The sequence below is a fragment of the Dermacentor variabilis genome, chromosome 11 (genome assembly GCF_050947875.1).
Source record: "Dermacentor variabilis isolate Ectoservices chromosome 11, ASM5094787v1, whole genome shotgun sequence".
NCBI lineage: Eukaryota > Metazoa > Arthropoda > Arachnida > Ixodida > Ixodidae > Dermacentor > Dermacentor variabilis.
The window spans coordinates 15,312,210-15,339,994 of NC_134578.1; the positions used below are offsets into that span (position 1 = coordinate 15,312,210).

Genomic DNA, 27,785 nt, shown 5'->3' on the forward strand with positions numbered 1-27,785 from the left:
CCCGAGAACACCACCCCTGTCCTTCACAGTCCCTTGAATTTTGAGTTGATGCAAATGGCTTGTAACACTGCAAGACAAAAATACCAGGAAGATGGAAGCTTGAAGTGATTAACAGTGGTCAAACAACTGATGCAGACGAGTCCCTGTGTCGTAACGTTAGCTCTAGCGACATTCCTTGTTCGAGAACCGTTATTCACTGTGAAGACTCCTGTGATCTGCTCAGCTTGGTTCACCAGGGGGCAGTATTCTCGGTCAACTACTTTTGGGGGATAGTCTCACTTTTGCCAGATTTCATGTTACTAGCACCGGAACCCTACTGCCTGGCAAGAGCTGTAGCCACACGCGTAGCAAACCAGAAGCGACTGTTACAGACAGGTTCTTCCACACCACAGCGACACCAAGTGGGGTGTGTCAAGAGCAGGGCAAGGAATAGCAGTGGAGAACAGAGATAGCAACAGAGTAAGAGGGTTAAAAACGTGGGATTTTTTTTTTGTACACTCACCCTCTTCTCAGCATCGCTGAGTGAATTCCGATTGTTCTGGAAAGCATGCGGGACCACAACATGGTGAGACAGCACAAAACGACTGGGTGAATATTAGCGAGAAAACAACAACAACATGGCAGACCCTCATTGGCGCAAACAAGAATAATGTCAGTTCTAAGAACATGGCGGGCTACCTAATTTCATCGTGACACTTTTCTTCTTAGTAGCAGCTGAATTTGGGCTTTTAATATAGTACTACTATTACAACTCTACTTGCAGTAGTAGCAGCAGACCTTTCAGCTAGTAGTCTTTCCCCCATTTTACTGTTATCCACAGTGCTAGTAATCTCCTACAGCCATTCAACTTTTTATACTCAACAACTGCTTTATTATAGTATTACTTATTCTTTTTTATTACTTATTACTATTATTTATTACTATTACGCAATTATTTATTATTATACTATTATTACTTCAGCCCTCAACGGCAAAGAATGAATACAAAAGGTACCTCATGTGGTGGTACTACGAAGCATTTCAGTTGGCTCAGTACCCATTTCCTTTGTAATTACACCCCTTCGGCATGATTTATTACTGAAGCACTTTGCCAGCCTTGACTTTGCCCTAACGAGGGTCTGTTAAGAAGGGGGCTCAGAGCCAACACTTACAACCCCTTGCATAGCACACAGTTACCGTCAAAACTAGAGTTACAGCATTAGAGAAAGACAAATAAACATGGGTAATGCAAAAGGTAAATTAGCACATGTTTTTTTTTTTTCTTCTGACAGCACACTGAACACTTACAAGTCACACCACACAGCACAATTTAACATCCTCCTGCCAAGAGGTAGGCAAAGCTCAGCGAGTCCACAAACGCAGAGGAAGGAAAGAAGCTAACGTAAAGAGAGGAGACCAATATCGAAGGAAACAATCACTGCTCAAGATGACTATGCCATGTCTATACTAATGTCGAAGAACAGTGTGTCTAAGGAGATTGCTCTCTCTGATCTACAAAATTCTAGTCCCGACATTTTATTTCTCAAAGCTGCAGTGAGAGCTATGGGAGAATCCTTGGATAGGAATTCAGGAATTAAAATTTTCATTTCAAGCTCCAAAGCCAAATGCCATAGCTGCCAAGCTATGTGGGTACTACAAAATTAGTACTACAAAAAATGGTTAACTACAAGTGGGTATGCTGTTCATGCCAACAAAAAACTAGGGCTGTTCAAATAGTGAAATTTCTTAAATCATATAGTACTGCAAATATTTAGGGACAATTATGTTTGCACATGAAATGTTTTCTAATTTTTAAAAGCAACTTCTAAAATTTGTGTGGAGTTAGCTCAGCAAAAAGTTAGGCACATTTACGTTATTTCATATTTGCATGTAATGCCATTCATAATAGGATATCCAGTTAGCTGAGGAGCTTGTAATAGAGAAACAACTGCTTTCTGCAATCTGCTTTCTGCTCTTCTGCAACCAAGTCATTCAGAACAGTTTTCACTAGAATCCACCTTTCCTTCAGTAAGTCTTATATCTGCATCTGAATTAATATATACTCAAAAAATTCACACAGTGAGTACTTGAACTGAATAGGAATTGAAAGGCAAGGACTCTGACTCGTATTCAAATTTTTTGGTATTTGTGCACCCTTAACACAATCCAAATGAAAATGTGGCTTGGCTGCCATGGTCTGCAGTCCAGAGGCTCAGAAAAAGAAATCAGGTGATAGCTGAAGAAATGTGGTTACTGGATACTCCAGACAATGTGATCAGAGTGCTAGCTGAAATCACTCCAAATGCATGAGGTAGAACTGAGCTAACAAGGAAGAAAGTCCACCTGTCAGATTTACAAAAAGAAAAGGACAATTTATTTTGGTACTTACACAACCAAGGACCACTTCAGTATCATGAAAGAATGATGATGAGGTCAAATCTGAGGAACAATTGCCTATTTAAACATCTAGACTGCTGTTCCTAAAACAAGAACCACTCCAGCTTGGCTATGCTGTGTCACAAGGGCACACGTTGAAGACCTGATAACGTCGTTAAAATTTAAAGAATTATTCAAGATGACAATGCTTCATGTTTAAGTTGACAAGTCCCAGAACCACAACAGTTTACACAAGGTGCAGCGAATGAACACTATGCACTGAAGCCACCCAGATGATGGTCAGAGCAGAGGCATTGAGAACTTGACTGCTGGAAGTTGAACAACGAAGACACAAGACCCGAGAATATTAGCAACCACACATGCAGTTGGGAAAAAGCGACACCATGTTTTATGAGAAACAAGATGGGCAACAGAGGGACAAAAAAAGACAAAAAAGGGAGCTTAGACTAGGGTACAACATGGGCCTTTCAGTAGCTGCAAAACACTGGCAGGATGCATGAATACACAGAAGCTGCAGAGGTGGACTCACAGATGGGCCTGTAAGGTCACCGAAAGCCAGCGGATCACATGTGCGCTAGTGTCATTCACACAACGGATGAGCAATACCAGCAAAGTTGAGCAACACAAAAGTTTAGGCAAGCTATATGTTTTAATTTGTACAGTCTTCCACCTCCAAACAATCGGCGAGAAACAAGCAAGTATGCATGCTTCTCATTTCTCTTCCTACACGTCATCTGGTATTAAAATGCGGTATCAGAAGAGCAGATGCCATACAGACTGAGCAGGCTAACTCTGGACAGAAAGACTGGTAAAAAATTCCAGTCATGGCCAGGTGTGCTAGGTTCATGTTATACGAGGCTGGTTTAAGGATGCGCTGCATTGGCACAGCAAGCAAGCACAAATGTCATGGCTTGAGCTGTGTCTGTCAGACTGAATGCCAATTCTGATGCAGCCAAACGGAAACCACTTCAGTAGCGAAATGTGGTACGAGAAATGCCTTACTGCCACCAGAATCCCAGGTACTGGTACAAAGCTCCATAAATGATTTTGGACATTCAGCCAGCTGATTTCACTGCCGCTGGCTACTGAATTGTGACATGGTTACACAAAGAAAGCTCAATAATAAATCAACTTTACATTGCTGTGGAGCTGCACCCAAAGGAAAAATTTCGCCCGAAGCAACAAGCACGAAGCTTAGACAAATCTACGTACAGTAGAGCCTCGTTCATATGTTTTGGGAAAACGCATAAGAAAAAAATGTGCTAACCAGGAAAACATACGATCCGAAGTCACACAAAAAAAATTTTGCCGACTCAATCATAGTTGACATCTTCGTGACACGAAGCATTGCACAAATCGTTGCAGCACTAGATGCCATTACGCTTGGGGGGGGGGGGGGGCAAACAGCCCAATATGAACACATCGTCGTTTTTGGGGCTTCAGCAAGTGTATACATGCACTCCTTGAATTTGACCTGGGTCAGCAGCTTCCTTGAGTGGGGTATTTTGGTGGGAATTCTTGATGTGCCCAATCAGTGATAATCATTGTGGCATGAGATGTTGAAGTGCATCAAGCAGGGAGGCCAGTGTTTTCAGAAATTGTATTAACTCGCTCTCGCTGTATTCTCCCTTGTGAATGCTGGCACTGGGAAACTGTACAAAATGGGACCGTATTAACGAGGTATTACTGTATTGCTCACTGTAGACGAACAATTGCCAGTGGCAGAGTTCTCTCTCGTAGCTTTTGCAGAGAGCTTATACCTAGCACCCTCCCAAACTGTTGCAGCAAACTGAGTAACATGATGCACCTTATATCACCTCCTAGTGCACAAGATTTGTTTTCGAAAATCAGAGGTGTGAGAAAAAGCAGAGGTGAATAAACTCCCCTCCACCCAAGGCAGCATGATCCCAATTCCTGTCGTGCTCACCAACTGTGCCTTCTCGAGCTGACGTCTCGTCGTTTCAAGCTCGTCTTCGGTCCGAGACAGCTTGCCTTTCAGTTTGCTGTAGTCCTCCTTCAGTTCAGTGTAGAGCTGAGTCAAAAAGAAAAAAAGAAGCAGAAACCGAGGCTTAGAACCAAGTGTGAGCAGTAAGACTGAGTACAACAGTGTTATTTTTAAAATATGCTCTGGTGTTGATCAATGTGTATATAAAAATGGGAGCTGTATATGTAAGGAGAACATTAAACCTAACAGCCGGGAAACCTGTGAACACTTAATAAAATCTCACGAACATAACACCAAAAGAGGAAAAGCAGGCCCCTTTTTTAAAGTTTGCACTGAGCACATGCCTTATGAGGAACACATGTGCATTTTCTTAACATTGATTCACCTTTAAAAAATTATGGGGTTTCAAGTGCAAAACCAATTTCTGATTATGAGGCACGCTGTAGTGGAGAACTCCGGAAATTTTGACCACCTGGTGTTCTTTAGCGTGCACCTAAATCTAAGTACACGGGTGTTTTCGCATTTCGCCTCCATCGAAATGCGGCCGCCGTGACCGGGATTCGATCCCGCGACCTCATGCTCAGCAGCCCAACACTATAGCCACTGAGCAACCACAGCGGGTATTGATTCACCTTAACACACAGAACATAAGCAGCAGCAAACTTAGAACAGCAGAGATTGACAAGCAACAAAATGTTTTAAAAAAAGATAAGTGACATTTCCAGTAACTCTGGTGTTGCCAATTTCACCTGCTTCAGGAACTTCCTTGAAGCAGGAACCCCTCTGGTGTGCTTTCACAAGTGGAAGACTTCCGAGGGTGCCGTCAAAGACCAACGAGCAAATATTTTTAGCGAACAGAATATTTCTCGCAAAATTTGGTGAAAAATTTGTAAACTACGGCAATGTGGCAGTCGGAGCACATTGGTATTCTATATTTAAGAATTGGTTCAAGCGCATAGAAAACACAGATGAAGAAAGGTGCCTATGCATGTGTGCCTTTATTCGTCTGTATTTTCCGTGCGCTCGAAGCAGTTCTTAAAAATTTTTAATGTAAGAGGAACAAGCCCAAATTTGTAAGCATTACTAGAAAGTTCAGGAGAGTTGGACGGTGTGCATATGTAAGCAACATATTTAGATGAAGTAACATGCTCGTTCTGTGCTGATATTTTGACAAGCCAAGCCACATATACACGGTTGCTTTGAGGGGGCTATCCACTCAGTGGCCCGAACTTGTCCGGTCATCATGCCAGTGTTTTGCACATACCTTTTTGTAGTCAAGCTCGTCATCGTCCTGAAGGCTGGCTGCACTGCTGCTGAGCCGCGACTCTGTCTCGGATTTGGTGCTGTCCGCTACGGAGCCTGCGGATCCACTGCGACCCCGAACCGTGTCTGGGGTGCTCTGCACAAAGTTGTAATGCCGTGGAAAGCCATCAGACACACCCGACTGAAAGTAACTTGTTCTTGGCCTAGCTGCTCTTGACTAAGAGACCTAACTACCATTAAAAAGATGAAAGGCATAGAGGAACAAAAACCACATGTGGGGTCATTTTTGTTCCCCCCTGTGTTTTCGATAGCGGTGATGTCCTTTAAATCCTTCCGTGCTACGCGATCATCCCAAATTTCAACCAAAATTTGCCTAATTCTTAAAAAACACCAGTTACTAACACGTGTTGCCTCCTTGGAAAGAATAAATTCACTTCTGCTTGCGCTGTCCTATGGAGTATGTGCTGCCATCTACCAAAAGCCTGACTAAACACTCACACAAAGCTAGGATCACCCATGGCATTGGCAGAAAATGCAAAATACTGCTGATGAACTGAGCTGGTCATTGGCTGTTTTCACCAGAAACCTGTGGGTGAGCCTAGCATGTCCAAGGCACGGAAGGGGTTAACCAGGCGCTACTGCAAGCAGAGGCAAAGGTGAGCTCTTGCGCTTTCTTTTTGGAAAAGAACGCTACGCTTGTGGACAACTTTCTGCGTCAACAAAGGGGAAGTTACAGGAGTGATGCTTCTACACATGTATTACTGCACAGTAGTCTGATAGAGTTTGCAATGCTTCCAGTTTACACTTTAGACAGTACACACTGAATGAGCATAGCTTGCTGCTTGCGACATTTTCGCATCTGCCAAAATGTGCCACAGTAAAGCTAAGAAATAAAATTCAAATACAGAATAAAACTGAGTTAGGCATTTTAAAGAGAGTTTTGGCATGTCCATTATTCTGGTAAAGGCAAGGGTGTTTGCCTAATGCTGGATTACCGGACACTGCCAGCAACATCTTGTGATGAGAGAGAGAGAGAGAGAGAGAGAGAGAGAGAGAGAGAGAGAGAGAGAGAGAGAGAAGGAGATTCTTGAATATGGGAAGGAAAGGTTGGGGTAAAGTGCAGCGCAGTAACTGTCTCTCAGCAGAGGACACCTCTTGTGATGATTCATCTAACCACAATGCCTGCCTTATAGAGAGGTTTTCTTCGTTTTATATTCTTGTCAAAAAGAACATTTATAAAGGCAACTTGTTCACGATTATGCCACTGCTGCAAATTTACACCACTGGCGAGGTAGAATACACTTGGTTACCACAATATTAGCTCTGTGCTTGTCTGCTTGAGCTCTGCATCAATAGGTGGTGGCGCCAATCTGGCCGCTCCAGTTTACATCTCTTCTAGCCCTGTGATCAGCTGTGTATGCTGCAATACCGGACATGCTAAAACTCTGTCTTATTTCAATATAAGCATGGCAGTTGGATGTTCATGTTTTGTATTCACCAGAAAACATAAATAAAATGCAAACGAAAATATGGGACTATATTCAGGTGCACTGTCACATGTACGCTTCACCTCCATTGCTTTAGCTTTTACTTCATCCCCACAGAAGGTTGTTTGCAAGTAGATTTTGCATACTTTGTTCCTGGGAACTAAAATGCTTTTCCCAAACAGCTGATTCTGTAAGCACGCAAATTGATGCCTGTGTGCCCAGCTGTTCTGCTTTTGACAGACAACAGCTACAAGGAGCTTTCATAAACTTTGCAATATCGGCGCAAAAATTTTTAACAGGCACACACGATAGGCATCAAAACAAAAATGGCAGCGTTCAACTGAAAAATATGGTCGAAAGCACAAGCAGTTATCCACTTTCTGCATATTAAGGGACAGAGAACAAAAGAGATTCATGCCAAGCTGGTGGCAGTGCAGAAGTCCACAAATTGGAGAAAGGTCCATAACGAAAGATTACACAAGTGCTCCAGCAGAATTACCACATTCAGTATCCCAAGTGCTTCAAGTATTCAATCAGTGTGGCCTCACTCTGGCGATCTGCTATACTCATGGCATAAGCTCGGATGGTAGAGCAACTACCCTGGAAAAGCATTGGTCCGGGATTCGATCTCCGGACCAAGACAAGTTTTTCTTCAAATGCGAAGCTTTCATAATGTGAAACCTGCACGGTTCTTTTTTTTTTCAGCTTTGTGCTACAGTCGGGTGGGTGACAGTTCTTTCCTTTTGTGAACTGTAGAGTTGTCACTGAAAAAAAAAATAAAAATTCGCAGCGCAGTTGCCCAAAACTAGCCCCTCGACGACTATCACTGTATAACCTTTATACCACAGTCATCTGTCAGCCCCTTTCTTGATTTTGGACTGTATAGAGAAGGCATTCCTTTGCCATGGCACGCGCACGCACACCCACACAGGCACGCACGCAAGTACACACACACGCGCGCATTCACTCACGTATAGCGTGGCAAGGCCTCCGGTGGCCCTGCTGGCACCGGTGTAGCTTCGAGACAGCGTCGGACTGCGCGAAGGGGACATGCGGGCGCCGGCAGCTGTGTAGGCGCTCAGGCCGGCGCTCGACCGCAGCGGGCTCCGAGGCCTGTCGACGCTGTACGACGCAGGCGACGGCGACAGCGACCGGCTCAGCGCCGTCGGCGCGGCCAGCGAGCTATACGGCGTACCCAGGCCAGAGGAGTAGCCGCCGTAGCGGCTACCCCCGCCGCCGCCGCCGAAGAAACCGTACGACATGGCGGCCGCGGAAGGGACGAAGAACCGATCGTCAGACCGATCCAGACAGCCGCGACGACCTTCAGAGGCCCGCTACCGCCGTCTGCGGGACACCGGGATAACCACGGGACGGCGGCGGTAGATCGAACGACACGCACAACTGCTCTCGTCCGACGCTGCAGGGGTGCGGTGCAGTCCGCGGTACCGGCTAACTGAACCGTACAAGTCAGCCCGGAAAGAAAAAAATCGATTTCAAGCGGCGATCTCAACGAACCGCACGCCGTCTGCGCCGCCACACCGATATATCGCGGGTCTATCCCTGCCGGTGAGTGAACAAAACGCGCACGGCGATCAGAGTTCACAGCGCACTGGAATAACCACAGAGGAGTATCCAAGTCACGCGCAGGGTTGAGCAGCAATCACGAGCTTTCTTCCGAGATCCTCACGGGTGTACACAGCCTCAACCGGACGAAAGCCAGGGAAAAGAAAAACTTAATTTCAAGCTGGTGGCCAGCAAAATAAGACACCGCCTGCCCTCCCCCGTTGGTCTGCAAGTGAAACGCAAGGACATCGGCGCCTATTTTTAGTCGGCGAAAAAGCACAGCGTCTCCCACAAAGGCAGACAGAAGTGGCGGCGAAGCAGGGTGTTCGACAGGTTACGCGCCAAAATCCTGCGGGTCTTCCAAACGTCTGCAATGTGTACGTACTCGAAAGCTTGTTCTTCCAGAAGCGTGGCTTCAGAGAGCAAAGAAGAAACAGTAAAACCAACCGTGTTTGCTTTGGCGACCGACAGCCGGTGTCGCAAGGGGGTAAACAGCGATCCACAGAGTAAACTGAGAACCGAAAGCTGTGTGTTGCCCGCTTCGCCAATATCTGCGCACGACAGAGATAAACGGAAACTCTTGATGGACGGAAACGTTAACCGTAATATGCTCGCGCACACAAACCCCGGTCTGCAGAACACTAACAGACGCTGTCACCGAACAAACCACTTGAGATCGGTTACGTCAGCAGTCGACGCGCCCTTTCCAGCAGACGACGAGGGTAGAGCAGGCCACCGGTTGATCCGCATCGAAGTTGCAGACAATGCCAGCGGGCCCACGGCGAACGTGCTGAACACCGACGATTACAAACAAGCGACTTCAGCCCGTTGACTTCTTCAGACGGCGCACTTTCCAGCAGACGACGAGATCAGTACCAGACGTAGATGCCCGCCGAACTAGCAGACGATGTCACCAGGGAGACGACAAATGCACGATTCCGACTGCTGCCTTCTGCGATTTCAGAGGGGCATTACTCGCGAGAACCCGGAATTGCTCGAGGAGGCAGTGGGGCTGACCTTCATCCGGTTATATCCGAGAGCACACACAAAGGCTAGCGTTGTTGCGGTCACACGGACAGCGCGGGCGATGGAGCGCGTCCTTCTTTCAGGATATCTGACGCGCTCAACAATGAAAAACCTGGCCGGCGTGATCGCGCGGCCGTTGCCTGCGGTACTCCCACGACGCGCTTACTTTTTCTGCGACGCCGTCAGCGCAGGGGCGCGAGTCAGCAACGATGACTTTGTGCGCGTAAGCGCAGGAGTCTTCCGAACTATCGTCGAAAACGCAAATCTACAGCAAATTTCTGCGCTATAATCTTATCGCTTTCCTACCGCACAGGTGTTACGCAAGAGGTCGGCAGACGAAAAGAGAACAAAACGCTGTGTCACACGAGACCCTTCATTGTCGCCGTAAATTACGATAAAGCATCTCGCGGACAATGCCAGTATGAAGAAAACAGCACCGTCTGTCCCGTATGTTCTTTTGTTGCTCAAGGTAACGCGCACGTCTTGAAACACCACTCGGACTTCTTTGGTTTGAATAGGCACAGAACGGAGGCTTCGGACCCCACGTGAAGCAGAAAACACAAGCGTTCTATACAGTGACGACAGACAAACTTGGTCCAGAGACGCAGACGACGAACGTGGCGAGAAAGGGCACAAGCCTGGGGCGGGGAAGGGGCGTCTTGCTTCACAGATGCGAAAAGAAACCGGAACCTTCTCAAAGAAAGATCGTGCCGCGCAATTTCTCACGGACCGGGCACATTTCTCCACACACACAAAGAAACGGACGCACGGCGTGTCTTCACCTCAAAACCGACGCCGAGGCGCGAAAGAAATTTCCCGCGCGGCAGCAGACGACGCACACAACGGTACGCAAGAACCAGACGACGAAAAGGAAGTCCAGGCGAAACTGGGAACAGCAGACGGCGCTAAACAGAAAAGACGCGCCAAGCCGCGACGTCTGGCGACGCACAAGCGCGAAAAACCGCAGAAAAACAACGCGCAAAGCAGTCCCACAACGCAAGCGCAACACCGCGTGGACAAACAGGGGGTCGACGCTGCTCTCACTTTCGACACAATTAATACAACAGTAGGTGGAACATGATCGCGAGCAGTTGTGGGTGGGGGCTGACTGGTGGCGCCGGTAGTTCAAAACACGGTCGGACAAACGCGAAGGACCGACACAACGCCTGCGAGCGAGGCAGCACGAGTTTGGCGGGCGCCAAATTGGCTGGAATATGCAGCCGGCGCGCCAAACCGACCGGCCGCGGCAAAGAGCGGAACGAACGAGCAAGTAAGCAAGCAGAAAAAGAACGACGTTGCTAGAATAAGGAGTTGAAAGAAGTCGCCTGGCTCTTCTGTTGGGATGACTCCGTTTTGCCGGCTCGCTGGCTTCTTTTCCCTTGTTTCATCTTTTTTTTTCTTTGCGTTCTCTCTCTCTCTTTCGAAATGTCATTCCTCCTTCCTCGTGGCGCACACAGCACTCTCGCCCTTCGTTCACGAAGTCTTTTTCCGACCCTAGCCAAGCGAACGGCATTCTGCCCTAGGCATACACCGCAGAAAGCTCCTTTCGGCCCGAGCTTCCTTCATCACCGCACCACGTGCGGCAAACGAAAGCAAAAGAAGAACCGATGGGAGGGCTAAAAGGTTATAAATACCACCCTCGCCGTGCCAAAAAGGGCCCATCTTTCTTTTACTTTTAATGTCCTCCGTTCTATCCGTCCACCCCTTCACATGCTTCGGAGGCTACGGGAAACGCGGTCGCACCGAAATATACGCCGCGGCTCCGGTCGCGCGCACCGGCTCGACACACCAGGAGCCCCTGGTTTTCAGTAGATGCTGTGCAAAAAAGTGCAATACAACGACGCAAGCAGAGACAGGGCCACCTAGGAGTAAGGGCGAGACGGACAAGCGTCCACAGCTGCCGCCAATGCGGAGTGAGGACTCGAGCGACGCGCTCCGAATCCGCTAGGGTCGCTGCCATCATGAGCGGGCTAAAAGCAGACGACAACCAGCGGTGCCAAACGGACGATCGCCTTCTGATCCGTCGCAGACATTACAAGGCCGAAGAAGAATGGACGTGACACGGTTTTCGGGCCACCGAGGTGCTCGTTAGAGCGTCTGGGCCGACCAATGCCGTTCACACCTTGTGTATGGTTGTCCGAGTGCAGTGACGCTACGGCGGAACTCCGTGATGTAGATGACGCCGATGACACACAACAAACACTGGATGTTATGAATTTGGAAGTGCCCAATGGCGAATGCAGGAGGGAAGTCCCCCAAGCAGACCGTGACGGGCACGACCGCCTCAACTGCGCAGTGGTGCTCGAACGAAGCCCCGTAACTCCGCAAGGGTCGTTGCCAGCAGTGGCAGACTTTAAAAAAAGCAGACGACAGCTTCAGGTGCCAAGACAGACGATGCCTTGTTGTGTCGTTGACACAACAAAGCCTTAAAGACTTGTCGCGACATGTCACCATGGCGGTGATTAGAGCGTTTTGGCCTAACAATTTACGGCTACCACTGACATCGTACGAGGTTGAATAACGTGCAGAAAGATTAAACCATAAAAAATTAGTTGTAAACATGTGGTACTATACACCGTTCAATATTTTGAGCCATTCAGGCTCTCATTTTGCAAGCAGACAAAATCCAACCCTTAGATGTGCAAATTTACACCCTTGGAGTGCATTTTGCAATTCAGAGGACACAAATTACATCCCAACTGAGCGCAATAACACCCCTTTAAGGTGAAGCATCCCTTCGAATGTACTAACACACACACACACACACACACACACACACACACACACACACACACACACACACACACACACAGCTAAATATTTGCTTCGGGGTACACTCTAAACAAAGCTTGCGCATTTTGGAGTGTATCTCTGCCACACAACAATTATCATCTGCCTTGATGAGTTTCCGTTCTTGAAAACGCTGCGCCCGCTACTATCCTGTCGGGAATGCTATGTCATGCTGACAACGCGCATGCCGTTTGTTACTAGAAAGTACCGGGCTCGCAGCGTTAAAGAAAGGAAACGCAACAAGGCAGATGACGATTATCGTTGTGTGGCAGATATACACTCCAAAGGGTGCAAACCTTTTTAGAGTGTATAATTTCGCCTACACTTAAAACGGTAGCACCTTTTGGGGTGTATATTTGTCCCACAACGATAATCGTCATCTGCCTTGTTTGCGTTTCCTTTCCTGAAAACTCGCCGCTCGCTACTTTTCTGTCGAGAATGTTGCGTAACACTGATAACGCGCATGCCGTTCGTGACTGGGAAGTACCGGGCTCGCAGCGTTAAAGCAAACGCGGGCAAGACAGATGACGATTATCGTTATGGGACAAGATGCGCCCCAAAGGGTGTAAATTTTTCTAAGAGTGTACACTCTTAAAACGGTAGCGCGCTTTGGGGTGTATATTTTCCTCACAACAATAATTGCCATCTCTCTTGCTTGCGTTTCCTTTCTTCAAAAACGCTGCGCTCGCTACTTTCCTGCCGAGACCGCTCTGTCATGCTGATAAAGGGCATGACGTTCGTGACTTGGAAGTACCGGGATCGCCGCGTTAAAGAAAAGAAATGCGGACAAGACAGATGATTATTGTTGTGGCAAAAGGGTGTAATTTCGCTTAAGAGTGTGTAGTCAAATATGCGCCCCAAGAAGTGCAACCGTTTTAAGAGTGTAGACACAATTACACCCCAAGCTGCGCGAAATACACCTTTTTGAGTTTACAAGCAAAACTACAGCCTAAAGGGCGGCACATGACAGGTAAACTTCCCACTGAAAGATATTACGATATTACACCCTCCAGGGCTAATATTGTCCCACATTACACCCCAAGCTCCACAAAATACATTCTTCTGGGTCTATAAACAAAACATCCCAAAGGATGACACTTGATGGGTAAACTTCACATTGAAAAACATTTACACCGTTTGAGGCTTATTTTGTCCCACAACAATAATCGTCATCTGCCTTGCTTGCGTTTCCTTTCTTGAAAACTCTGCACTCGCTACTTTCCTCTCGAGAATGCTGTCACACTGATAATGCGCAAGGGGTTCTTGACTTGGAAGTACCGGGCTCGCAGTGTTAATGAAAGGAAATGGGGGCATGACAGATGGCGATTATTGTTGAGGGACAAGATACGACCCAACGGGCATAAACTTAAAGAGTGCGAGTCATGAACTGCTTGCGTGTTATCAGTGTGACACAGCATTCTCGACAGGAAAGTAGCAAGCGCCGATTCTTCAAGAAACGCAAGGCAGATGACTACTGTAAGACAAGATAAGCCCTAAAGGGTGCAAACATTTTTAGGAGTGTTTATCTGCACTCTTGCTCATACCCAAATGTTTTTTCCCATATCAAGAAAGCTATGTGGTGTCCGAGTGCCCTAGAAAATTCTGCAGAATGCCTCACATGCCACTTAGCCATAAGACAGTTTCCGAGGGTGACTGCAAATTGCCCAATTTTATGCTCCGCTGCTCCGAACTTGCTAAACATGAGTTATGGTCCTTCGCACAGTTATATCGATTGCCCCAATCATGCAACATCACAGGAAGAAGAGTATGAGAGTGACAATGATGGGAGTTGCATCACAAAATTATGACCAAAGGGGTGCAACATATTCAAGAGCACAGAGTCCATTACAATATTCCAGACAGGAAATTCTGAAGCCAAGCTTCCTTTGCAACTTATATATTTGCTTACGCCACCTCCCATGCATGCTAAATAGCATCTATTGGCTAAAATTCTTGTAAGTTGTGTGACATCAGTTAAATGAGTGTTGTGGGTCGCAATGGCTGCCTCACAAAACATGGCTGCATAGCATCACACTATCAGGCTCCTTTCTTAACTGTGCCATTCACTACCGAAACTACAAATACTGCACATAACATTGGCATCATGGCAGTGTTTTTGGGCTGCAGAAGTTCAGTGGCTTGTCTGTTGGGCTTATGCACATTTGCCAAACGAAATAGTGTGACAGGAATAGGAGAGGGTATAGAGGCCTGTCCCCCTGTATGAAATCCAGCAGAACTTAAGAAAAAAATGTTTTGAGAGAAGAGACAGCTACGCCCTAGTGACAGCGAGGAACTTCTGAGGTTTGTGACAGTTCTTAACTGGCTATGACAGTGACACAAGCTTCCAACACGAGTGGTGGAATTGCAACATGGGTTGAGGCTACGAGCCCGAGACATTGCCAAACTCCCACTTTCATCCCCTCATCTTTACTTTCTGTACTTCCTTGGCTGCAATCCAAGTGCCTCGGCCACCGTCTAGGTCGCAAATGCTTAGCAAAAAGACACACCGGCTAGTCCTTTGAATAGAACCTTATGACACTTCGACAAGGAGTCAGATTTCATTTTTTAGTGCACGCACACAGATGAATAAAGGCGATATAAAAGATTTGGTGAACAATGAAACTGCACTGTACCACTCGGGCAAGCTGGATAAATGTGGTGCACTTTGGGTACGAATATCTGCTGGCATTTTCCTCAAGAGCTTGCATCTGGGCAGAGATCTTTAAAGAAATTCCATGTGTCACCATTCCCCACCAGATGGCGACACACAGTCCAACATGCAGTACCTTTCGGAAGACCTTTGCAGGAGAAGGCTCTGAGAAAAGATTTCAAGGTAACGGGTGCAGCAGTCCAGATATGTTATTTGGCCCACATAAACCCAAATGCAGTTGACTACTGTTAATTCTACTTTCTGATTAAGACGAAGCACTGAAGAGTCCTGGTGAGAAACCATACATTGCTACGCAAGGAAAACACATTTAGTTTGAATGCGAAAGCCTGCACCTTCGGTTAATTCATCCCTCCTTGTCAGCACCCTCTCATGCATGTGGCGCTTACTAAAAGCTTGAAAACACAAACATGTAGCAGAAAGCGCTACTGGCTCCCTAGGCGATGACAGTGATGGCAGCAACCTGTCCTGCACTGATGAAGACGACTTGTGCTGCGTCTCGGGCGATGTATCTTTTGACGAGTTTGCCATCGCCAACGATAGTGTTGACATGTATAGCTATAGTAGTACTGTACTGACGTATGTTTGAATGCTTTATTTATACAATACATTGCCTGGAATGTAGGGGCTAAAGGCAGATGCAACTGCCTGACAAAGGCCCCCTACCCGTACATTTGTCTGTTGATGATGAAAAACTACTTCAAGAAATAAACAATTAAGGATTTGAATCCTTAATTTCAGAGTTGCTTGTTGATTCAATGTTTCGGATAATTTGACTAAAACTTGCAGTCCAAGTGTCAAATTATTAATGGGAGTTGACTGCATAATATAGTATGTTCATGCTAAAGTTATGAAACAGTCGTTACATATAATGTAGCTGTACCACAATGAAATAATTCATGGAGATGGATCCTCATAATATCGACTTTTTCATCTGACAGCTGCTGCAGTGAAAGTATCTTGGTCCTTCTGTTGACTAAAGACCAGTCACTGTTGGCTAAGAGCAATCACCTATTGTTTTACTTACTCTTTTGCTTGCCCAAGTTATTCATGTTGAACTTTGTTTATTTATTTATATATATATAATATTATCGCAAAAGAAGTTCTGCTGATATCAGTTTTATGAACTGTAACTCCCTAGATTGTAACGCCTTTGCATTACAGCATTAGGACGCTGCAGTTATAGGAACATCTGACACCTCCATCAAGAGATGCAAACCTCTCCTTTTCTTTTTCTCTGTTCTGCCAGGACTAACTATTTCTTATACGTGCTCTCAGTGAAACAAACAAAAAATTTGACCAGTGTCTTTTCATTGTGTTATCTTGTGTTTTTCTTCACACCTGCTTAAAATTGAATCCTAACTCTTTCAGCTTCCAGTTTGAAGAAAATTTGTAATGCACTCGTTGTGCTTGCTCTTCTTGGTCTTTTGCGGCTTTGTGCCCTTACCAAATACACACCAAATCAAAGTGCCAGCTAGCTAGCCAGCATGCTTGCCTGTGCACCATGATCATCATAATAAAAACGTGCTTGCATTCAAGTTCTATTTGCTCCCACCTGTCAAGCACGTGGAATGGTGAGACATTCCAGCCATTTTGCTCAAGGCCAGAATGGTGCCTTTCTGGAAGCATCTTTCTGTTCCTGCGCTGATGCATGCACAGCACCAATGCTATCAGGTTGCAGGCAAACACCGCTGCACTTCCCCAGTGGAAGACGACGGCCAGCAAAATTACGACTGGCTCCGTTAAGACAACACCGCGGGGAGTACAGAAAAAGAAAGAACTGTCGCTATTTTGGGAAAGGCAGTGCAAAGCTGTGGGCAGAGCAGTATGAGGAAAAGGAGGTGGGAGGTTCAAATTATATAAACGTTTTCTGAGGTGCCGACTGAAGCAACAAGCAATTCAAGAGGCTTAAAGCATGGAGGCGATGCAGGCCCCAAACGCTCTAGCACCTCTACCGTGCGTGCAAGCCACCCACTCAGAAAGATGCAACCCAAAGCACGGCCGAGGACAGAGGGATGGTTGGGCCGCACACTTTTTTGTTCACTTGCTGTGAAAGTAAAAAATGAATCAGATGAAAGGCAATTTCTCTTTAAGAGAAAAGATGAAGAGAACATAAGCAAACATGTATGAAAAAGGAGCACATTAAAACCTGCACTGGTGTAAAGACAGAACACGGAGGTAACAGACGTTATGGCACTTTCAAGTAATTCCCCAAATTATATCCTAAAGTTAATGAAGCTGTATTTGCATTCAGAACCTTCATTACAATGAAAATTTTGCTAAATCAAGGTTTCCATGTTTTAGTATTGCAAATAACCTGACTGCTTCTGTGTGAACCCTACTGGACAACATGTCACGAAGACAAATGCTTCAAAAATGAGCCAGAAATTCTCAGGCAGTAAAAATAAAGATACGGTAGAACTCATCTCCCAATACCTGTCTATGGCAATGCAATTAGCATTTGAACAATGTAGAGACACTTAAGAGGAATGTAGTGTCTTCGTTGCTTCAGCTACATATGACACACATAGTCCGGTATCATCCCACTTTGCTATGGCACTTACTTTCCAAGGTCACCCTTGAGTATGGCGTCATGACCATATGACACCGACAAATTGAGGACAATGGAATGACCAAGAAGGAATGACAAAGGTGGTATGACGACAATGGCATGAAGACAATGAGATGGCAATTCTTACATGAAAATTATGACAGCTTGACGAAAACAAGAGGACAATGACAAGGTGTTACCAAAGTGACATTTTTGAATTCCCTAAGTTTCCAGGTTTTGCCTGAGGGCCTTTGCGAAATTACCTGAGTGATACAGAAGTTTGTTTTATGTAGAGACAGGCTGACACCATGTCGTCTGATGCTGTTACTCTCTAGTAGCCATGTTAAAAAATAAAAATAAATGACTTAATTCAGTTTGAATGCTAAATAGTGTCTATTTTACTCAAAAAGAAAACAGTCTATTTTGTTTAAAAAGAAAACAGAATAGAGGGTTTAGTAAAACGCAGAGCGAATAAAATGTCTTCAAAACAAATTGGTAAAAACTATTGCAAATCGCATCGAACATATTCAAATAAAATAAAAAAGAAGATTCACACTAATGCAAATATTTTCGAATATGAGCTATTCCTATCAACTGACAGCAAGCTCACTGGTATGAGGCCCGAACTTTACTGCAAGTGAGATTCTCAGCAGTTGGAAAGTCAACCTTAACTGTCCTGATATACTCTCAGCCTGTGCACAATACCTCAGTATTGCATTTCACTGCTTCAAGGAGTTTATTTGGTTTGGGTGAGAGACACCTGCATCTCAACGTCAGCCAATACTTTGTTTTTGAGCTCAAGCTCCTTCAAGAAGTGGTGGCATGCTTTCTTTCCATTCATTCCTCGATGCGTCGGTCCTTTATATTCTTGTCCTCCTTCTGCTGCACGTTCACCCCACAGACCATTTGAAGCATCCTCTGGATCAGTTGTACAGGTACAGTCAACATCTGATTTTTCAGACTCCCAAGGGGCCACGAAAGCGTCCGGAAAAAAAAAATCAATGCAAGTCTTTGAGTGCCCTTAGGGGTTCCGATCGCCACAGGGCATGTCCAAAAAAGCTCTGAAGGCCTGCCAGTACACTTATTAGGGATATCGCTGCTCGTACTATGACAGGAGATTGCGGGTGTACGCGTGTATAATTAACGAATACATATACTGTGTTCCGTGACAATTGCCCCTTCCTACGCTTAAGCTTCAGCGCAAGACTTTGCGTATGCTTCACCGCATAACATCGCTGTGTTGAGGTGAAGCTGACTTTCAGGAAGGGTTATAATGCAACGCGCTGTGCTTTCTAAACTTCGAAGCCAATCGCAAGGATTAAAAAAGCCAGAGTCAGTGCAACTGCTGACAGAGGAGAATTCTTTCAATGGAAAACACTGAACCTAACCACAAGAAACTTAATAGTGAACGTCAAAGCAGCTCGGCCTAGAATTGCAGCAGTGGTGGTTATGGCTGTCAGCGGACTTGCGCGCGACAGCACCGGTTTGAGGTGGCGAGATAATCAAAATGGCGGCGGTGTTGGTGGCTCTGATTATTGCCATTTCGGACCTGTGATCAGGGCAAAAGTCTGGAAAATCGGATGGCGAAGGGTTCTTGCGTCCGAAATTTCAGACGTTCTTATGCACCGACTCTATGGGGTATGTGGTAGCGCCATGAAGCTGTCCGAAATATCAGGCATGTCTGAAAAATCAGGCGTCTGGGAAATCAGTCATTGACTGTACAATGGCAACTCCTCCAGCCAGTGACACGGCATCAAAGACGATTCGTTACGATTCCTCTCTGTTACTCAAGCCAGCATTAGTGCGACTTTCGCTCCCTTTTAATAAACTTACAGCTAATTTTCCCTGATAGAAGCACAAATTCTCTGAGTATTTCCGGACTATTTAAAATCCCTGAAAATTCCCAGTTTCCCCGGTTGGTAGGCACCCTGAATAAGATGACGGCGAGTGCAGGATAACAATGCCATGAAGACCACAGTGCAGTAAAACCTTGTTAAACCGCACCCGCTTAAACAGTAGTTTCATTTTAGAAGTAGTAAAGTCAAGTCCCCGACTCCACGGCCATTGTACAAGATGTGTTTTGTATCCGCATAAACCGTACCAGCTTACTGCGTACGTATCGGTGAACACTTATTGCTTCCACTTTCCGTCGCACAAACACGGCGGTGCGTCGTCTCCATCAGGCGGCCTGGCAGAACAAGCCTCTGAGATCAGAACAGCCTCCAAGCGCCCTGTGCGTCTGAGCATGAAGCCACATCATTTTGGCGCCATGCCAGAGAGCATTGTGGCGTCGTGTGAACAAGGACTCTCATCATACCGAAGTTCGAATAAAAAAGACACCGGGTGCTCAGCATAGAAGAAAAATTAGACATTGTTCGTGCTATCAAACGTGACACGAAGTCGGCGCTGGCACGTGACATAGATCTACTGTCGACCACGGTGTGTGGCATTTGGAATGCGAAGAAGTTGCTCGGCAGCGCTGCTGCAACCGCGAAGAGATGTCGGCTATGAGGTTCAGCTTTTCGCCATCATTGCCTCTGTAGTTGCCGAAGTGTCACCTAGCGACAGTGATGAGAATGACATGGAAAGCAACACAGGCGATTCAGGGCCGACAGTGGCAGAAGCTGCACGTTACATCAGCTTCACGAATACAATCATCGCGACAAGAACAGCACCCTGCAATGAAAAGGTCCCACAACTTCTGTAACGCTACCTTGCCTGTGCATGGAGAATATGCAATTCCAATGAGGAATCTGCGATGAGAGTGTTTGCTGAGAAGAGGGGGCTGGCTGAAAAGCTAGCTCGCAGCTTCAGTAAATTTGAGGCCGCTGTCGTCGTTGCTAGGCCGCGGCGGCATCAAACGAAAATAACACTTTTGTCGCGCGAAGTTAATAAATACTGCATGTTTTTTCCTCTTTCATCGCACTCTCTCCAAGTTCCGTTTTTGACAGGTAAGTGGGCGATCTCATGCTATTTCAGTTAAGCAGTACTACCATTTAGTATGTACTTTTTCCAAGCTTAGGCCAACTACAGTTTAACGAGGTTTCACTGTATGACAACAACCCGATGAAGCTGGAATGATGACAATGATATGACCAGGGCTCCATGACCAGGACTCCGTGACAACGATCATGCGACAATGGTGCTATAGTTGCAATTGGTTGATGACAGTATGATAAGCACAGAATGATGAAGAAATGACGTCAACGAATCGATGAAGGCGGTATGACGATGATGGCATGATGCAAATAGAATGATGTTACTGAAGTGATCACAATGATAAATTGATAGCGTGATGACGATGACATGATGCAATGGTATGACGATGACTGTGGACGACGATGGTATGATGCTGATGCAAAGAGTTGGATCTTGAATCAGAATGACAATGATGAAATGAAATGTCTGTGACAGCATTACAATGATGGTATGACTGGGAATGCATGATGACAACTTCATGAAGACAATCGCATGACAACTGTATTGCAAAGCCTTTATGACATGACAACGATGGTGTAACGACGATGGCATGACGACAGCAGTATGATGAGAGCCAGATGAGGAAGCTGGATTACTATAGCACAAGAACGGTATGGCAGCGGATGCATGACGACACAATGACGACGACATCATAACACCATAACCTGAACTGAACGTTAACACCTAATTATGATAGACTGATGAAGGATGGACATCGATGGAACAATGATGGCAATGGGATGACGTTAATGAAGTGATGACAACGTGAAATGACAGTGTGATGATAGTATGACAACAAATGTATAGATATGTTGCGATGACAATGGTATGATGAGAGCTGGATTACGAAGTTTGTAAAAGAACGATGAAATGACTCGGACGACATCATGATGACAATGTAACAGTGAATGCATTATGACTGTATGATGGTGAATGTGTGGACACAATGGCGTGACAAGAATCATGTGATAAAGCCTGAATTATGATGATGAAATGGCCATGACAGTCTCACGCCCTATTGAACCAAGTTGTTAGGCAACTTGGCCCACTGCATCGGCATAGAAGGTGGTATGACGATGACATGATGAGTTTCAGATAACAAAATTGAAATGACGTCAATGGAACGATCATGACGACGTCATGACCTGGTGGCCCAAGCTGGTACAGCTTGGGCCACTGAGTCAGATGAAGAGAAAATGGCTGAAGTAGGCAAAGAATGCTAATCACATTAAAATGACACACTTTTATGATTTTTTTTTTGCATGTGCGATGCATTACTGAGCACGTACTAACTTTGCAAACACATAAGCCAGCAGAGTTGACTGCCATCTCGAGGGATGCAACAAAAGGCACAAGGAACAAATGAACTGATTAAAGATCGAGAATATGGGAAACTTCCGTGGCTGCAGATGATCAACTGTTTGAATTACAAGCCGCTGCTTGTAAACGCAACTCTTAAATCGCACGGTGCAACTGTCTAAATGAAGCAGCGTCATGTTCTGTATAAAGTCCAAGCCCGATAAGCTCGCATCTTTCTGGTGTACGGTAATTTTTCCTCTCAAGATCCTATCATACCCAGCACACTGTATGTCCTCGGTGCAAGTGAAAGCATGCGAGGTTGAGCTGAGAAGAATGGTGGCTTGATGAGTGCAGTCTTCTTATGTGAGCAAAGGGAGAAGGGGGAGGGGAGCGAGCTTGCAGTAACACGATAGAATATGCACGAGGGGAGCGAGGCAGGTCAGCGCGAGTCTTCTTTTCTAAAGCGGCAGTGCTCGGGCATTGCTGTCAGCGCAGTTGAGCACATACGCAGCTTTGAGGTAATCTTTGAGGTAATCTGCCACGTGTGCAAAGAGTGGGCGTGCCGAAATGCATGTGATCTGTCTGTATTGTAGGTTCAGTAAACTATGGAGGATGTGTTGAAAAAGTCAGATTAAGCATTCGTTCCGCGCTGCCAGCGCCTTTCATGACATTGTCGTCCTACTGCAGGCGACACTACCTGTTTCGGGGGTGGAGTGGGCGCAAAAGCGTGGCTGTCTTCGCTTTGTACTGCTGATGTGAAGATATCGTTGACAGGGTATGAAACCGTATCTTTTGTTGCCAACTCTAAAACTTAAAACAATTTTTTTCGCATTCAAGTTTGCGTTTTCTGATTGCCCAAAAATTTGGAAATTTTGTGGCTCCTTCTGCGTAAACGAAATCTGCCAGGTGCTGTACTTAATTGCATAATGGTTGAATTATATTATAATGAAATTATGATATAACAAAGCCAACTGCCGATGTTAGCGACTGTACCTATTTCATTAAGGTACCACACTGCTTCTGCAGCAACTGCGGTTCTTGTGGATGTCGCCAAAAAACAACCATTCCGCTCTTATATGTGTGTATTATATAGTTAGCGTAAACAAAATGTTGAGTGTTTGCAAGCCCCTCTTCACAACTTTATGAAAGTGCACACCGTAAAATTCCGGGCAAGCGCCCTCCCTCAAGGAAGTCGAAATTACCAGCAAAGTGTGTGCGTGTGGGGGAGGGGGGGGGGGGCTATCCCGGAATGGCACCAAAATTCAAGACGGCGACGACAAAATTTTCCCGCAAGAAAAAGAAATGCAGTGGATGTCGATTTAAAATTTTATTTAACACGAACTTTATTAAGCCAAAGATTTGTTAGTGCTGTTCATCACTCTCAAAACCATCAGAAGACTCCTCCGAGTAGGTTGCAAAGAAAAGCTTGCAGCATTCCGCTTGAAGTCCACGGTCAAACGTTTAGCACTAACAACAGAGCCAGTATAAGTCGAGCTCGGCTGAAGTGTACGGCTACTGGCGGCAGACAGCAATCCGTGGCTTGGCCATGCTCGCATCACATCTGGCGGCGCCGCAAATATCAGCATCTTTCCTTCTTTTTATGAAATTATTGCAAGGAGAGGGTAAAGCAGCAACAACAGTAATAAAACGTTGCTATTGGGAGCATCGGTGGTTCATTCTGAAGCGCCGTTTGCTACAGATTCAAAGTGAGCCGGAAAAGGCCTAGCAACAATATTGGTGGCGAGCGATCAGCGGCGATGAGCTTAGCTGCGACCACTCCTCGGTCGCTGAGTGCTCATGTCGCTGTGCCGCAGGGAGATCCTCTGTACTGTGCGACAGGCAGATCTCGCCTTTTGCCAGCAAGACCGCTGTCGGCCGGTGGTCTGTGAACTCCAAATGGCGTGCGGAGAGTTGCCGTGTCGCTAAAGGATCGCTTATACTAGGCCAACCCGACACAGATTTCAGTCTGCCGACTGTCAGCAACAGCATTTTTTCCTTCAAGTTGGCGCATTTGTCACACCGTACTAATGCCAACAATCTGCCGACGGTCGGCGGAAGCTTGGTGTCGGTAAGGTGTGACAGAGGCGCCAACACAAAACTAAATAACGTTGTTGCCGACAGTTAGCCGACCGAAATCGGTGTCGGATCGGCCTAGTGTGAGTGAGCCTCGCCTTAAAAAAAGAAAAAAAAAGAGAAAAGCTACGAAAATTTCTTTTCGTGAACTGGGCGTGGCAGGCCAGTGTTACATGGGCGCGGTGCGTGATAAGGGCACGGAGGGGGGGGGGCTTTCCCAGAACAGCACGGAAATTTGAAGTTAGCAGTTGGGTGGAGGCGCTTTCTCGGAATTTTACTGTGCTACATATGCTGCAACCTGATGTAGATCACTACTAAAAGCGAGGCTTTTTCTTGGACTGGAAGCTGCTACTGCTCTTTTTTGGGACTTTAGGTGCAAAAGAACTCTGTACAAGGACATCACTGACCTCTGCGTCGTTGGAAAGGTCGTTGACAGCGCCTATTCTCAGTTTATCCCGATCCAATCCTTCCTGGTCTGCCGAAGATTCCTGTAACATGAAACACGTACACTTTGTAATTTGTAACAGCGCTAAAGTCAGTAAGTCACCGGTTCACTTCTCCCTTCCTTTAATAAAAGAAAGTTTTAGCATAGCACTATTATTAGAGGTGTGCAATTATTCAAAACTTTCAAATAACAAATCAAACAGTGTCCTATTCGATTAGGTCGTTGAATAAAATAGTCCCTATTTGTAAATGCGAATATTTGTTAAATACTTTTACAATACTTCAAAACATCAACTGAACTCAATTAAACATAAGATCGGAACAAATTATTGTACAGTTAAGTTTTTATCCTCGTGGGCATAGCATAGACATACTATATCCATTCGCATCTAGGCCGATAGTTTTTTTTCAAATAAGTCATATACCAAAGTCTAGGGTCGGCTTAGAGTCAAGGATTTTAAGAAATGTGCCAGTTTTTCATTGAAATTGATAAATATGGTGCATAGCTAGCGCCATCTAGAAAAGTCAGCAGTGCAGCTGCTGCTGGCCAGGCCAGAAGCCAACTGAAGTACACAAGCGACGTCACCATTTTGACCTGTGTCATATCAGTGCGTGGTGTGGCGTAATCGCAATGGCATCAAACAGGCGATGCCACTGTGCTGCTGCTTTAAAACAAAGTTGTGCTAGCCGCAGAGGAGTTGTCAAATGACTGAGCTGGGCGAGGACTTCAGCATCGATGAGAAAACTGTCCGTTGTGGGGGGGGGGGGCAATGGGGAAACGCTTTTTGCGTGAGCTGGTCGCGATGAGACGACAGCAATAAGGAAGATAGCGACGTAGAAAGAGCTCGGCATATTCATATTCAATAAATGCTGTTTTCATTTTGTGAATGCTGTCCTTGCTTTTTTGTTTGCCCTAGATTTGAGGTAAGTTTTTAAAATTTCTCACTTCAGACTTTTGGGGGATGGCCTAGAATCAGGGCCGGCTTAGATTCGAATAAATACGATAATAAATGAGAACTTACCTAGTGGGGCAGGCTACACTGCTTAGGCACCTATCATTTAGGCTACACAGCGATCATTTGCACTGTCTGAGGAGTTCTGTGCATGTGAAGAAACTCATTGCTTGCTCCTAATGCTCCATTTATGCTTTTATTAACTAGCACTTCATTATCAGTCATTGCTTAGTCTCATCTCACACTGAGAATTAATCATTAATTCGAACTTCCGGTCTATTCAAACTGACACTACGATACTGCCAAAATTATGTGCATTTCAGTGAAAATGCTCAGTAATTTGAATGCTTAAGCTATAGAGTTTCATACAATAATTACTAGAGAGTCTGGTACTAGTGTCTACTGGAACAGCAATCAGGGTGCGCTTCGGTCTGCGTGGGAATGATCGTTAGTATATGGATTTGCCTCAACTTCATCCCTCTGGCTTCAGATGGCTTCCCAACTTTGCAAACTTATCATTTTCAACGAAGTACTGCATTATAAATAGTGAAATAAACACTAATAAAACTGTCTGAGGGCAGGATTCGAACACAGGACCTCAAGCACAGAAGCCCAATATGGAAATCATTAGGTCACAGACACATGCGTCGACAAGTGGCATAGAATACCCTAAAAAATTTCTCGCGGGCAAGCCAGTGCGTTGAGACACGTAGTGCATTTTTATTTGACCACCTTGACAGGCGTAACTGCTGCATTTAGCAGCAATTATACATGTTTGCAGAGTCTTATTGCCTTCTGCATTTAGAAAAGTACGGACTGCTTTGAAATTTAGGACAATAAAGGCAGATAAAGCTTAATATACGAAGCCACAAAAATGTCTGAAGCCACAAACCCAAAGGTTAGACAAATCCACGTACAACCGCAGTGCCGGAATTCCCTTGAGTGATTATTGTAGGAAACCATGGCATAAGCATTCGCAGCGGTTAATTAAGACATACCACGACCCCGACCCTGCTGTCTGCAGTGTACGGTAGTGCGCCGGCTGCTGCTCCCATCTCTCGTTGCAAGTACCGTATTTTGGTGCTTAAATTCTGCACCAAACTTTAAAAAATCCAGTCAGGGAGCAGGTTATATGCAAATTTTGCCTTGAGGTGTGACTTTACAGCAGCAAATTTCGCCTAGTAGTGCCACTTCACGGCAGCACATGCTGCATTACCATGTAACTGCAATTCAGGAACTTGTCCCTCATGTTAGCTCAGTGCAGATGCACTGCCTAATGCAGTGCTGCACATAAGTCCTCCATTTTATGAGCTTCAATGAAGTCCTATTTTTCATGTCAATGAAGTCCGCATTTCATTTCAACGAAGTCCTATTTCATCTCAGTGTTTCATCTCCATGAAGTCCGTATTTCATCTGAATGAAGTCCGTATTTCATCTGAATGAAGTCCGTATTTCATCTGAATGAAGTCTGTATTTCATCTCAATTAAGTCCGTATTTCATCTCAATGAAGTCCGTATTTCATCTCAATGAAGTCCGTATTTCATCTCAATGAAGTCCGTATTTCATCTGAATGGTCCGTATTTCATCTGAACGAAGTCCGTATTTCATCTGAACGAAGTCCGTATTTCATCTCAACGAAGTCCGTATTTCACCTCAATGAAGTCGTATTTCACCTCAATGAAGTCGTATTTCACCTCAATGAAGTCGTATTTCACCTCAATGAAGTCCGTATTTCATCTGAATGAAGTCCGTATTTCATATCAAAGAATTTATTTTTTCATTCGAAGAAATTCGTTTAAATCTAAAAGATTTTTGGGCCCTCTGAGTTCGAATTATTGCACTTTGACTGTAGAAGCAATGTTATGACGATCCTATAGAGAGTTGTTTGTTTACATTGATGCTGCTAGGCCTAGAGAGACAGCACTGTGGCAGGAAAGTGTGTCAATTGATGCCGAATAGATGGCACCATGGCATTTAGCATTGTTCAACGCTCTGCAATGTCCTGGTGCCACCTGTTAGCGGAAACCGATGCACTTTCCCGCCTTGATGTCATTTCTCGAGGCCTAGCAGCATCAAAACAAAAACTTATCTCAACAATGCCAGAACATCACTTATACTTTGTCCTCAGTGCGAGACTAAGCAATGGCTGATTTTACCATTTACTTCTTGCTGTCAAAATGGTGAGCAAGTAACACAGGCGAATTAGGATCGAAGCAAACAGCCTAGGCACTCATGCTGGTATGTATTTGGTGATGTTGCCAGCATCGGTAATGGTAATACAGAAAAGGTTTAATTCGAATTCCACGGGGATGCTACGAAAAGGTTGAATTATACAAAATTTGATCTAATGAAAGTCAGAGAAAAAAG

General features: G+C 45.4%; 1 protein-coding gene across 4 annotated transcripts in view; it reads right to left on the minus strand.

Annotated features, from left to right (window-relative positions):
• Positions 1–27,785, minus strand: part of Mbs (Myosin binding subunit) — a 101,846-nt gene that overhangs the window by 14,392 nt on the left and 59,669 nt on the right. For 2 of the 4 annotated variants that reach the window (XM_075673588.1, XM_075673587.1), the window contains exons 13-16: positions 24,428–24,508; positions 5,586–5,720; positions 4,304–4,408; positions 503–538 (exon numbers count right to left, since the gene is read on the minus strand). In XM_075673588.1, coding sequence (XP_075529703.1) covers positions 503–538; positions 4,304–4,408; positions 5,586–5,720; positions 24,428–24,508 — 357 coding nt within the window. The remainder of the gene's footprint in view (positions 1–502; positions 539–4,303; positions 4,409–5,585; positions 5,721–24,427; positions 24,509–27,785) is intronic. The other 2 variants (XM_075673590.1, XM_075673589.1) reach the window with 1 other exon arrangement.